Source organism: Myripristis murdjan, chromosome 15 (genome assembly GCF_902150065.1).
Source record: "Myripristis murdjan chromosome 15, fMyrMur1.1, whole genome shotgun sequence".
NCBI classification, from domain to species: domain Eukaryota; kingdom Metazoa; phylum Chordata; class Actinopteri; order Holocentriformes; family Holocentridae; genus Myripristis; species Myripristis murdjan.
Genome location: NC_043994.1, coordinates 31,961,157 through 31,973,676, shown reverse-complemented (window position 1 = coordinate 31,973,676; position 12,520 = coordinate 31,961,157). Strand labels below are relative to the sequence as shown.

The 12,520-nt window shown below is 41.1% G+C and overlaps 1 protein-coding gene across 2 annotated transcripts in view; it reads left to right on the top strand.

The window, feature by feature from the left end:
- The window catches only part of opn4a (opsin 4a (melanopsin)), a 45,265-nt gene extending 32,956 nt beyond the window's left edge, over positions 1-12,309 (top strand). For both annotated transcript variants that reach the window (XM_030071259.1, XM_030071260.1), the window contains 8 exons: positions 1,087-1,290; positions 1,911-2,082; positions 4,949-5,119; positions 5,727-5,834; positions 7,012-7,207; positions 7,553-7,723; positions 9,646-9,705; positions 10,095-12,309. In XM_030071259.1, the coding sequence (XP_029927119.1) occupies positions 1,087-1,290; positions 1,911-2,082; positions 4,949-5,119; positions 5,727-5,834; positions 7,012-7,207; positions 7,553-7,723; positions 9,646-9,705; positions 10,095-10,322 (1,310 nt within the window). In that variant the 3' untranslated portion in view covers positions 10,323-12,309. The remainder of the gene's footprint in view (positions 1-1,086; positions 1,291-1,910; positions 2,083-4,948; positions 5,120-5,726; positions 5,835-7,011; positions 7,208-7,552; positions 7,724-9,645; positions 9,706-10,094) is intronic.
- The last annotated feature ends 211 nt before the right edge of the window (positions 12,310-12,520 follow it).

The window sequence follows — 12,520 nt, the reverse complement described above, 5'->3', positions numbered from 1 at the left end:
GGACAAAACATCATTAGCATAAGCACAGAGCCTGTGTGGTCTGTGGTGGCAGGTGACGTCATCACCTGTTGTTCTCTATGATGTCATCACCGGCTGCTGGCCTTTGTTTGTTATATCCAATTTTACAGTATGAAATAGTAATATTAAAAAAAAAAACAAAAAAAATCAATCAGTGGGATCAAGAAAATGACACTTGATTCCACAAATTCTGGAAAAGAGTTGGAGCCACTAGTGGGATTATCTCATCCCACTGGCAGATTATGTTGTTTGAGCAGCGGGGATGAGACTTGACTCCCTCACTTCCTGTCAGAAGTGAAGAAGAAGTGTTCGACGGTGCAGAATGAGTTCATGCTGCGGCGCCGGCGGGTTCCCACGCTCTTTAATGCCGTCGTGTCTCTCGGCTCCTGCTCGTCCTCCAGCTCCGGTGTCGCTCCGCTCGGTTCAGGCCTCGCCGAGGAAACGTGTGAATTCACTTTCCTCGACAAACCAAACAGCCGCGTGTTTGTGTTTCATCTGATCCGGCTGGCCGAGGGTCAGCGTTTCCCCCGAGAGACAGAGAGAGACCGCCAGGCTTTTAATCTGAAACCGCTCAGACAGAGAGAGACCACCGGGCTTTTAATCTGAAACCGCTAAGACAGAGAGAGACCACCGAGCTTTTAATCTGAAATCGCTCAGACTGAGAGAGACAGCCGAGCTTTTAATCTGAAACCACGAAACGCGTCACTGCTTTTTATTTTCACTTTAATCAAATGTTGATCAGCACTTTAGAATCAGTGTGAAACTTGAGCAAATTTGTGTGATTTGCAAGACATTAGCAAAAAGGTCACACGAAAATGACCTGGAAATAAAGAGAGAGAGAAGGAAAGAAAGAAAATAACCTGAAAATTGAAAAACATGAGAGAAAATTATTAGAAAAATTTAGAAAAAAAAAGAATATGCTCATGGCCTTTTTTCTTTTTCCAATGTTTTTGAAAGAACTGGAGACGGAGACACCTGAGAGTCTCAACTCTCCTGAATAAAGTAAAATAATAAAACCGACTGACCTGCCTCTCTCTCTCTCTCTCTCCCTCTCTCTCTCTCTCTCAGGTTGCGAGCTCTACGCCTTCTGCGGCGCTCTGTTCGGGATCTGCTCCATGATCACGCTGACCGTCATCGCCGTCGACCGCTACTTCGTCATCACGCGACCTCTGACCTCCATCGGTGTGTTGTCACAGAAACGGGCCCTCCTCATCCTCATGGCGGCCTGGGCCTACTCCCTGGGCTGGAGCCTCCCGCCCTTCTTCGGCTGGAGTGAGGACGCACACACACACACACACACACACACACACACACAAACACACACACACTCGTCCTCTCTCCAGAGATGAGAGGATCAACTGAACAGTAAATTCACTCGATTTACAAATTACAATTACATCAAATTTTGGATTGAAAAAATACAAGAAACATACCTTAATGGGCAGGAACTTAGCACGAAACTACCTGAAAATTAGTAAGAAATTACTTCAAAGTTGCAAGAAAATTCACAGAAAACAACCAGAAAATTTCAATAAAGTAAAATTACCCCGTATTTTTGTTGTAAAAAATATTGGAAACTAGAAACCCATAAGAGGGGAAAAAAGGTGATGAGCAAATTATCAATAAAAGAAAATACCTGAAAATTTGCAAGAAAAAAAGTTACAAGAATATTTAAAGAAAATACAGACATTAAAATTACACCAAATTTTTGTTTTTTTTTTTTTTTTAAAAAAGAAGTACCAAAATAATCCTCCTCAAAAAATAGAAGAAATAAAGTGACTTTTGTTGAGTGAGAGTGAAATGAAACCTTTCAAACAAAATAAATTAAAGCAAATGAAATAAATTTTAAAAAGAAATTCAGCAGAGCACCAACACTACCTCTCTCCCCCCAGGTGCATACGTACCTGAGGGCCTGCTGACTTCCTGTACGTGGGACTACATGACCTTCACGCCGTCGGTGCGAGCGTACACCATGTTGCTCTTCATCTTCGTCTTCTTCCTGCCGCTCTTCATCATCATCTACTGCTACGTCTTCATCTTCAGGGCCATCCGCACCACCAACAAGTCAGTCCATCTCGCTGTCCTCCTGTGGGTCAGACAGTCGGGACATAATGAGTCAGGACATAATGAGTCAGGACATAATGAGTCAGGACATAATGAGTCAGGACATAATGAGTTAGGACATAATGAGTCAGGACATGATGAGTCAGGACATAATGAATTAGGACATAATGAGTCAGGACATAATGAGTTAGGACATAATGAGTCAGGACATGATGAGTCAGGACATAATGAGTCAGGACATGATGAGTCAGGACATAATGAGTTAGGACATAATGAGTCAGGACATGATGAGTCAGGACATAATGAGTCAGGACATAATGAATTAGGACATAATGAGTCAGGACATAATGAGTTAGGACATAATGAGTCAGGACATGATGAGTCAGGACATAATGAGTCAGGACATCATGACTTAGGACTTAATGAGTTAGGACATAATGAGTCAGGACATAATGAGTCAGGACATGATGAGTCAGGACATGATGACTTAGGACTAGTTAGGACATAATGAGTCAGGACATGATGACTTAGGACTTAATGAGTTAGGACATGATGAGTTAGGACATAATGAGTCAGGACATGATGACTTAGGACTTAATGAGTTAGGACATGATGAGTTAGGACATAATGAGTCAGGACATAATGAGTTAGGACATGATGAGTTAGGACATGATGAGTTAGACATGGGACAGGACATAATGAGTTAGGACATAATGAGTTAAAACATAATGAGTCAGGACATAATGAGTCAGGACTTCATGAGTTAGGACATAATGACTCAGGACATAATGAGTCAGGACATGATGACATAGGACTTAATGAGTTAGGACATAATGAGTTTAGACATCATGAGTCAGGACATAATGAGTTAGGACATAATGAGTTAAAACATAATGAGTCAGGACATAATGAGTTAGGACATAATGAGTCAGGACATAATGACTCAGGACATGATGAGTTAGGACATAATGAGTTAGGACTTAATGAGTTAGGACATGATGAGTTAGGACATAATTAGTCAGGACATAATGAGTTAGACATGGGACAGGACATACTGAGTCAGGACATAATGAGTCAGGACATAATGAGTTAGGACTTAATGAGTTAGGACATGATGACTTAGGACTTAATGAGTTAGGACATAATGAGTTAGGACATGATGAGTTAGGACATAATGAGTTAGGACATAATGAGTCAGGACATAATGAGTCAGGACATGATGAGTTAGGACATAATGAGTTAGGACTTAATGAGTTAGGACATGATGAGTTAGGACATAATGAGTCAGGACATAATGAGTTAGACATGGGACAGGACATACTGAGTCAGGACATAATGAGTCAGGACATAATGAGTTAGGACTTAATGAGTTAGGACATGATGACTTAGGACTTAATGAGTTAGGACATAGTGAGTTAGGACATAATGAGTTTAGACATCATGAGTCAGGACATAATGAGTTAGGACATAATGAGTTAAAACATAATGAGTAAGGACATAATGAGTTAGGACATAATGAGTCAGGACATGATGAGTCAGGACATGATGAGTTAGGACATAATGAGTTAGGACATAATGAGTCAGGACATAATGTGTCAGGACATGATGAGTCAGGACATGATGAGTCAGGCATGGGACGGTCCTGGGCCAGGTGCAGGAGGACATGAACAAGTGAATTTATTCTCCTTGTTGCTGGTGTCTGCTGATTGGCTCTCACTCCTCCTCAGTGTGTGGCCCCGTACAAACCAACACAGAGCGTATTAAAAATGATAAACTGTAAGATCCTGGTCTCAGAGTTGGGCTTCACTCCAGGAAGCAAGTCATATTTTTAAAGGAATATTCCAACATTCTGGGCAAAATCCCCTTTTTCCTGACTTGTTCCACTGCTTTCATAAAGTCCAGTGATTTTTAATCAGAGCCCTGCTGTCTTTATAGTCAACACCCAACATGATTAGCTGATGAACCTCAAAATCCCCTTTCCCCGACTTCCACAGACCAAGACCAGATGTTGGACACCATTTTCTCCTCTGGACGTCCAGTGGTTCAGTTCCTATGGTTAGATAGATAGATAGATAGATAGATAGATAGATAGATAGATATACTTTATTGATCCCAACCAGGGAAATTCTGGTTTCCTGTTAGCTTAGCATAAAGACTTGAAGTCTATGGGAGCCGTTAGCCTGGTTAGATGTATATCTACATGATCAACCTACCAGCAGCTTCAGAGCTGCTGGTAGGTTGATTTTTCGCTCTGAAGGAGCCAGACTAACGCCTCCCATAGATTTCAAGTCTTCATGCTGTTGCTTTTCTGTTTTGTTTGTGTTCTATCATGCAATATAGTTCAGTTTTTTTTTAAATATGAAACTAAACATGCTGCCATCTTGACCAGGGCTGTAACGGATTAACCCACAGTTCGGTTTGCATCTTATTTTTTAGGTTACACTTTGGGTTCAGTTTGTTTTGTCCATCAGGGAGAAAAAAAAACATGTTCTCTGTATTTTGTCATACTTGAAAAAATAACTTTGTTTTTCATTCAGAGAGTCGGGATAACAATATGAAATCAACAAAAGTCCACTTAGACTTTTTAAAACATACATCAAAGTACTTCCAGTTCAATAATTCCTCAGCTCAGTGTGTGGTGAGACACTCTCACACAGTGTGTGTGTGTGTTACACCGCAGGGTGTGTTATGGATTGAACTGCTCAATTTTTTATGGTTTGGTTTTAAGAGCAACTATTTCCTGTGAGATTTATGTCTCAGAGCTCTGGATCAGTGACGGAGGGAGGGTTTACTGCAGGAAAAGTCATGGAGGGACTTTTGTGATCATTTACAATGTGTGTGTGTGTGTGTGTGTTTGTGTGTGCAGGGCGGTGGGGAAGATCAATGGCAGTGCCCTGGGCAGCAGCCGGGACTCGGTGAAGAGTTTCCACCGGCTGCAGAACGAGTGGAAGATGGCGAAGATCGCTTTGATCGTCATCCTGCTCTACGTCATCTCCTGGTCGCCGTACTCCACCGTCGCCCTCACCGCCTTCGCTGGGTAAACGCCCACGCCAGCTGAAACGCCCACGCCGTCTCAAACACCCACACCCTCTCAAATGCCCACGCCGTCTCAAACATAAAACAGTTAAAACCTCAAGAGCTAGAGCACCTGTTTAGGAAGAAAATACTCACAGAGACATCTTTTGTCTTAAATGTTTGTGAAAACACAGCAGAAGCAGTCTGACCTTGATCCTGCGTCACTAATCAGACTGATCTGAATCTTTTTTGTGAATCCTTTTTTTTTGTTTGTTTGTTTGTTTGTTTGACCCTTTCAAACCCGAGAAAATTCAGTTAAAAAATCCAATGCAAATTTGCTAAAAAAAAAAAAAAGGAAAGAAAAAAGAAAAAAGAAAAAAGAAAAAAAAATGGAAAATTTGTATAAAAACAAACAAACAAAAAAAAGCAATAAATAAATAAATAAATAAATAATGACAAAGAAAACCACAAAAGGCATTGAGCAACCCAACACGAAATGTCTCAAAAAATAACAAGAAATTTGTAAAAATTTACAAGAAAATTACCAGAAAATTTGCAAAGAGAAAGCTTTTCAAAATAAAAGCTCCTGGGTTTCACAGTCTGACAGAGGTGTGTTTGTCCTGCTGCAGGTACGCAGACATGCTGACACCGTACATGAACTCTGTTCCCGCCGTCATCGCCAAGGCCTCGGCGATACACAACCCCATCATCTACGCCATCACACACCCCAAGTACAGGTAACACACACACCTGCCCGCGACTGGACCAGTAACACACTCCGTAACTGTAGATATAGTTTTATTACAGTCGTTCTGTGTGTGTGTGTGTGTGTGTGTGTTTGCTAATTTTCTTTTTCTTTTTTTTTTTTTTACTAATATTCCAGTACTTATTTCTAATCTCCTAAACTTTCTAACCTAATTTCTTAATAGCCTTTTCCTCCCATGTTTTTCAGAGAAATTAAAGTGAATTCATGACAAAATATTTTGACTCTCATGTAGATTAGCCGGCTCACCTGGACCGCCTGCTCACCTGCTCAACTGAGCCTAGACCAGCGATCGAGTGCGTGAACACTCTGAAACCCCTCAGTCGATTAACACACACACACACACACACACACACACACACACACAGTTACAGGACACCTGAGTCTCATCTCCACAGATAAACAAGCGAGACAGAAGCTCCTTCACCTTAAATCCTCCAGAAAAAAAACATTCAGGAAACCGTCAAGAGGTGGAAACAATTAAAAAAAAAAAAAAAAATGAAAAATGTGGAAAATGTAGAAGTCGTGGTTCCTGAGGTTCCTGGGTGTCAGAGTGTCTCTCAGACCGCCAACACAAATCTGACTTTGGTCAGGTCCAGACTGGAGTCAGACTGATTTTACGAAGCCAAAAACTCTCTAAGGTTCTATGAACGTTCTTGAATGTGTCGACGTTTTTGCCAAAGCAGCTTCTCGCAGGAACTCGCAGCAGCCAGAGGCCGTCTCCACCACGCCGCCGCCCTCAGAGACGCCGCCGTCGGCTCATCAGCCTCGCCTCGTGTTAACAATACACAACAGAAATTAACCTGATCACTTACATAATAATTATAAATATTTTGTCCTGTCATTTAATTAATTTTTTGGCTGATAATCAACTTGTTTTTTTAAATTTTCTGGATTTTTTTTTTTTTTTTTGCTTAGGTTCTTCTTTTTCTTTTTTCTTTTCTTTCTTTTTTTAACTGATGTTCCAGTTTGTTTGTTCTTTTGTTGTTTAGATATCGTGCCAGAAAGAGGAAAATATCAGAAATGATCCCTTACATACAGGATCTTACACACTGTAACATTTTCCAGTGAAACTAAATTACAGGGAAATCAAACTAGTCCTCACTTTATGTCTCTCTCTCCCTCCCTCTCTCTCTCTCTCTCTCTCTCAGGATAGCGTTGGCGAAGTACATCCCGTGCCTCGGCGTGCTGCTGTGCGTTCGTCCTCGTGACCTTCGCTCGGCCAGCAGCAGCTTCGTGTCGACACGGCGCTCCACCGTCACCAGCCAGACCTCCGACATCAGCGGACAGTTCAGGAGGCCGAGCAACGGGAAGTCCCGCCTCTCCTCCGCCTCCGACAGCGAATCGGTGAGAGGGGAGCTCCGAGGGGGGAGGGGCACTTTCCGCGTGATTTGGCGAGGTTTCCAGTCTGCCTCCTTCAGCCCAGCACAGCAGGACGGATGGGAACTCAGTGAATTCAGACTAACATAATCTAAATCACCATTTGCTGCCCTGTTGATTTGTTAAAACAGAGGACAGGGCACTGGGTTCAGAGGTCACGTCACGTTTATGTCTTCAGCACATATAAGAACAACAGGAATGAACCGAAGTTCTACAGAGACCAGAGAGCGTCCCATGTTAGAAAGTCACTTTTAAACAAGAGAGATTCATAGATTTGTGTGTGTGTGTGTGTGTGTGTGTGTGTGTGTGCAGGGCTGGACAGACACCGAGGCCGACCTGTCCAGCATGGGCTCGCGTCCCGCCAGCCGCCAGGTGTCCTGTGACATCAGCAGGGACACGGCCGAGCTGCCCGACTTCAAACCCTCCTCTTCCTCCAGCTTCAAGTCCAAGATGAAGAGCCACGACTCGGGCATCTTCGAGAAGGTAGAGGCTCGTCCTTTCTCACCTGGAAACACACTGTGAGCTGCTCCTCTCCTGTTTGCTGAGTCCCGTCAGGAGACGAATCCTTCATCCCAGAATAAACCCAGAATAAACCCTCTCACAAACATTTAAGCCTTTAAAATGAAAATTGGCAAGTCATTATTACATTATTAAATTACCAGAGAATTACTAGAATAAAAAAATCCCAAATTAGTTAAAAAAAAAGAGCAGAAAATTTGTAATAGCAAAAGTTTAAAAAGATATGAAAACTGTTCATAAATACTCTAAATACATGCTCAAAAAAAAAAAAAAATTACCAGAACATAACAAGAAAACTACCAAAAAATCTAGTCTAAGAGACATCCCAGAATTAGTAAAACAAAAAAAAAAGACCAAAAAAGAAAGCAAGAAAACTATTTAGAATTGCTATAAATACTGACTTTGACATGAAAGTTAGCAAACGGTTAGTGACAAAAAAACTGAAAATTACTAAAAAAAAAAAAAAAAAAAACTAAATAAATAAATCCCTATATTAGTAACAAAAAAAAAAAAAAAAAAAAAAAAAAAGACCAGAAAATTATTAATACAATTTTAAAATTATAAATACATGTTTAAGATTAAATGACTTTGGCATGAAAATTACCAAACAGTGATAAAATTAAAAGAAAATAACCAGAATAACGAGAAAATCTAAAAAAACAACAACAACAACAACAAAAAAAAAAAACAAATAAAACAGAAAACACAGATCACACAGCCCAGGTAATCCACAACCTGGCAGCCGGCAGGACATTTCAGTTTCCAGGCTTTTAGCTGCTACAGAACACCCCCCCCCCCCCCCCCCCCCCCCCCCCCAAAAAAAAAAAAAAAAAACGTCCTGCCCATGTTGAAGAAACGGCTTCTTACATTCAGAGCTGGCAGATTTATGAGCATTAAATCTTTTTCATGCAGCTGCAGTGAGCAGTAAATCTTTCTTTGACTGCAGGTTTTTTATTTTTTCCCTTCGATAAACTGGACATGGCAGGTGAGCCCTCATCACCTGAGCAGCTCACAGAAGGATTGTGGGACGTTTTTGTGGGTTGGTCTCAGGCGAGCGAGCGTGTGCGTCGTTTTGAGTGCGACAACTTCCTGTTTAGTCTCTGGCCAGCATGTTAATCTGCTCCTCTTTGTGTTTTTTGGTTAATCTGGACTGCAGGGAGCGCGAGGCTCTAATCTGCTCAGTTTGCTTTTCAGGTTGGATTAGAAAATCCTCTCTGCCTTTTCGTGTCAGGCTCCACTGAAACCTGTTTTTGTGAGGCTCCGTTAAGCCGGCAGAGCCTTCCTGCCGATAAGTTTGATCACAGACAAATTCATGATTTTTCCAGCTTCTGTTCATCCTGGAAGGTCTGTTGAGCTCTGTGATGTTTTTCAGCTTCACTCCTCACTGCTGGAAGTTTTCAAGCACGCTCTTCCCAGGTGTGCAGCCAGGTGCCCCTGCAGCTCACTGCACATCTCAAACACCAAAATCTAAAAGAACCCACAAATAATAAAAAATGAAAAAAAAAGACCAGAAAATTTGTAAAAAAAAAAAAAAAAAAAAAAAAGAAAAAAAAAAGAAAAAGAAAAAATGATACTTATTCCATTTATTTAAAATTAAATTACAAGAAAATTAACTTTAATTTACCACAAAATTACCCCCCGAAAAATTTGGAAAAAAAGATCAAAATTAAAGGAAACCAAAAAATGAGCTGCCTTGTTTATCCAGGCAGGTGGTGGCTCACTGCTCTCTGACCTCCGTTGCCTCTGTACTTCCCAGTGTATTAAGCAGTACTGCAGTAATGCAGGACACATGTAGTATAAATACATGGAGGAGGGCTGCAGGGACCAGAGCTCTTCCACATCAGGAATCTCTCTCACTCATTTGTTTCTCCTCCTTTTTTCTCCAGACTTCGTTCGACACAGACATCTCCATGGCAGGAGCCAGTGAACGCAGCAGCATCCCCAACGTGAGTATCGTCCGCTTTGCTGGATTTATGTTAGCTCTTTGAATCCTGCGCAAAACAACTGGATTTATTTCAAAAACATGGGCAACTAATGGGCAAGAAATGACCTGGAAATTAGTAAAAAGTTAAAGAAAATTACAATCAAGAATCAGAGAAAAAACATTTCCAGTGACTAAATGATTTTGTTTTGCAGTGAATCATAAATCTAAGAATAAAGTAAAATATATAAAGTTTATAGTAAGTTTATAGTAAATGCAATACCACAGTTGTAAAATAGAAAACGTAAAGTGTAAGATAAATTAATTAACTAGTAAAATCAATGACAGAACCAAGAGCAAAACAAAAGTGAGGCAGTAAAATGAAACTGTGTGAACTGGATTTTATTTTGACAGAGCGGTGATTTTGATGGCCATGTGACGAGAGGCACGATCGGTCGGATCCCGAGCATCGTCATCACCTCGGAGTCCAGTCCCTTCCTCCCCGCCGGCCGAAACGGCTCGCGCTCCGCCCGCCCCCGGCCGGCCAATGGCAGTGCAGGGGCGGGGCCCGTTTCCAGAGAGACGCAGCCGAGCTCCGCCCTCCCACCCGGCGTGAATGGCTCACCGGCTGCAGTGATTTGACGGAAATGAATAGTTCAAAATAAGCTTGCCACGCAAAAACAAAGCCATCTGAAGAAATAACAGTATCTGGTGTTGAGTCTGAGGCGTTTTCACACCTAAACACATCAGAGGAGGTTGTTTTTTGTTTTTTTTTTTAGCAGGTTTACAAACCAAAACCATTCAGTCTCATCTTCACTGTTCACATCGTCTTTTTCTTCAAATAAGGAAAAAAAAAATGTGTCATGTTAACTTCATGACACTGGGTTAGATTCTCCCAACCTGGGACAGAGAATTTTCGGGCAACAAGAATAGATTTGTTGAAGCAAGACAGAATAATGGTGCCTACAGACTGTGAGATTTCAGCAGTTTAATAAGTTTATTCCAAGCCACACTGTGCGACATGGATTTAATTAATTTACATACAGTTGTACAGTAGACCTACATCATGTTTGATGTATGTCGACTGTATGATTATCACACGACTGAATCTTATTGGCCAAGACGCAAATCAATATACAAGACAACATCATCAGCGTATGTGATCACTCTGCACTGCTGTAGTGCTAAACAATGAAGCTCAGCAGGAATAAAGCTTTTAAGTAGTGAATATTAATATTAATGCATGAAATCCAAAGAAGAAGAGGTGGAGGAGAATGTAGACCCGGTCCTTTTCTTCGTTGTTTGAATCCCAACCATTTCGCTTTGCTCATTTTACCTCCATCATTGGGTTTCGTTCCAGTGTGGATCAGGGTTGTCATTTTATGCTGCGTTCCTATTGGTTGGTTAGTAGATGTAGGTCATATCATTGGTCAGATTGTGAGATGATTCTCCTAAATTTCTGACCCCATCAGAACTGCTGTCACAGTCTTGTGACAGCGGCCATCTTTGATCCTCTCTCACAGGGCGACATAGGACAGCCAGGACTAAAGATATGTTTTTTCCAAACTGGTCGTCTTTCATCTGGGACAGCCCAGCATGTACCCAGCTTTAGACAGATCAGCCCACTAAAATCAAGAAAGTAACTCCTGATTGAAGAAGATTTTGGAAACAAGTTGACTGGTGTTGGAAACAAATGGGATTATCTCACCTGGCAGAAGAAGTGAACACTGATGATAAGACTGAATGACTTGGTTGATGTGAAGGTTTCTTGCAGTCTAGGAAAATCCTCTCTAAACTGTTCTAACACCAAACAGCTGCTCGTGATGTGCTTTCCATTCAAGGGTTCATCTTGTTTGGTATGTTTTCCTTGCTCTGGGAAATGTAGGAAATGAGCAGCAGAAGCAGATGCGGCAGGTTAAGGGGAACTGAGTTCATTACAGCAGTAAATCACAAAAACACCTTATCACAAAAAACCCCAGGAATGCACCGAACATCACAGACTGATGTGATATAAGATGGGATAATAATTTCTCAGGGTGTTTTTTTTCCTTAAAGTTTTACAACAAAGAAAGCTCCTTTCCTGCTCCAGATTTATGGCCAATCGAGGAAACAATTGCTCCCATGTGGCTTTTATTAAGAAATTATGGTTTCCTTGAAACTTTGGCCAAAGGTCCAACCTCTGATTAAGACCGATGCAAACAGGTTTTAGGTTTGAAAACGCCTTTCAGACTTGTATTTTGTTCTCTCACCTCACCTCACGGGCAGGGTTGCTGTCCTGCTTCATGATGTAAAAAAAAGATTTTAAAATGTTAATGAGATGAAATTATGTGTTGATGGATGGCATTTTATGCAGCGCATCATGCAATTTTTTTATGAGCCTCGTGGTTTCTCCTTCCCTTTGCTGTGTCTGTGTTGTTTTTGCCGTCTGTTGCCTTTTGGTTTGTTTCTCTGTTTCTCCTCAGCAGGATGTGATGTGCTAACCAGCTGCAGCTGAAGGGTTTCATGGCTCAGGATGAGAAAACCTCACGAGCCTGAGGCCAAAAAAACAAAAACAAAAAACAGCTCAACACACTGGGCGCTTTCAAGGAAAAAAAAAAAAAACAGGTGCTATAAAACAGGTGTTACTTCAGAGGAAAAACATTAGATTTTGTAATTTTTGTTAGTCATCACTGAGGTCGGACCAGGATCAGAAAATAAAGACAAAGTTCTCACTAAAATTACAAATCACATTTTCTCACATAAAATTCTAATGATTTGTTTGGGTAGTTATTTTTTCAGTTTGTTGTTTTATCTTAAATTCAGAGCTGAAAAATTTGCAATTTTCATCCAGTAGCAGCGAC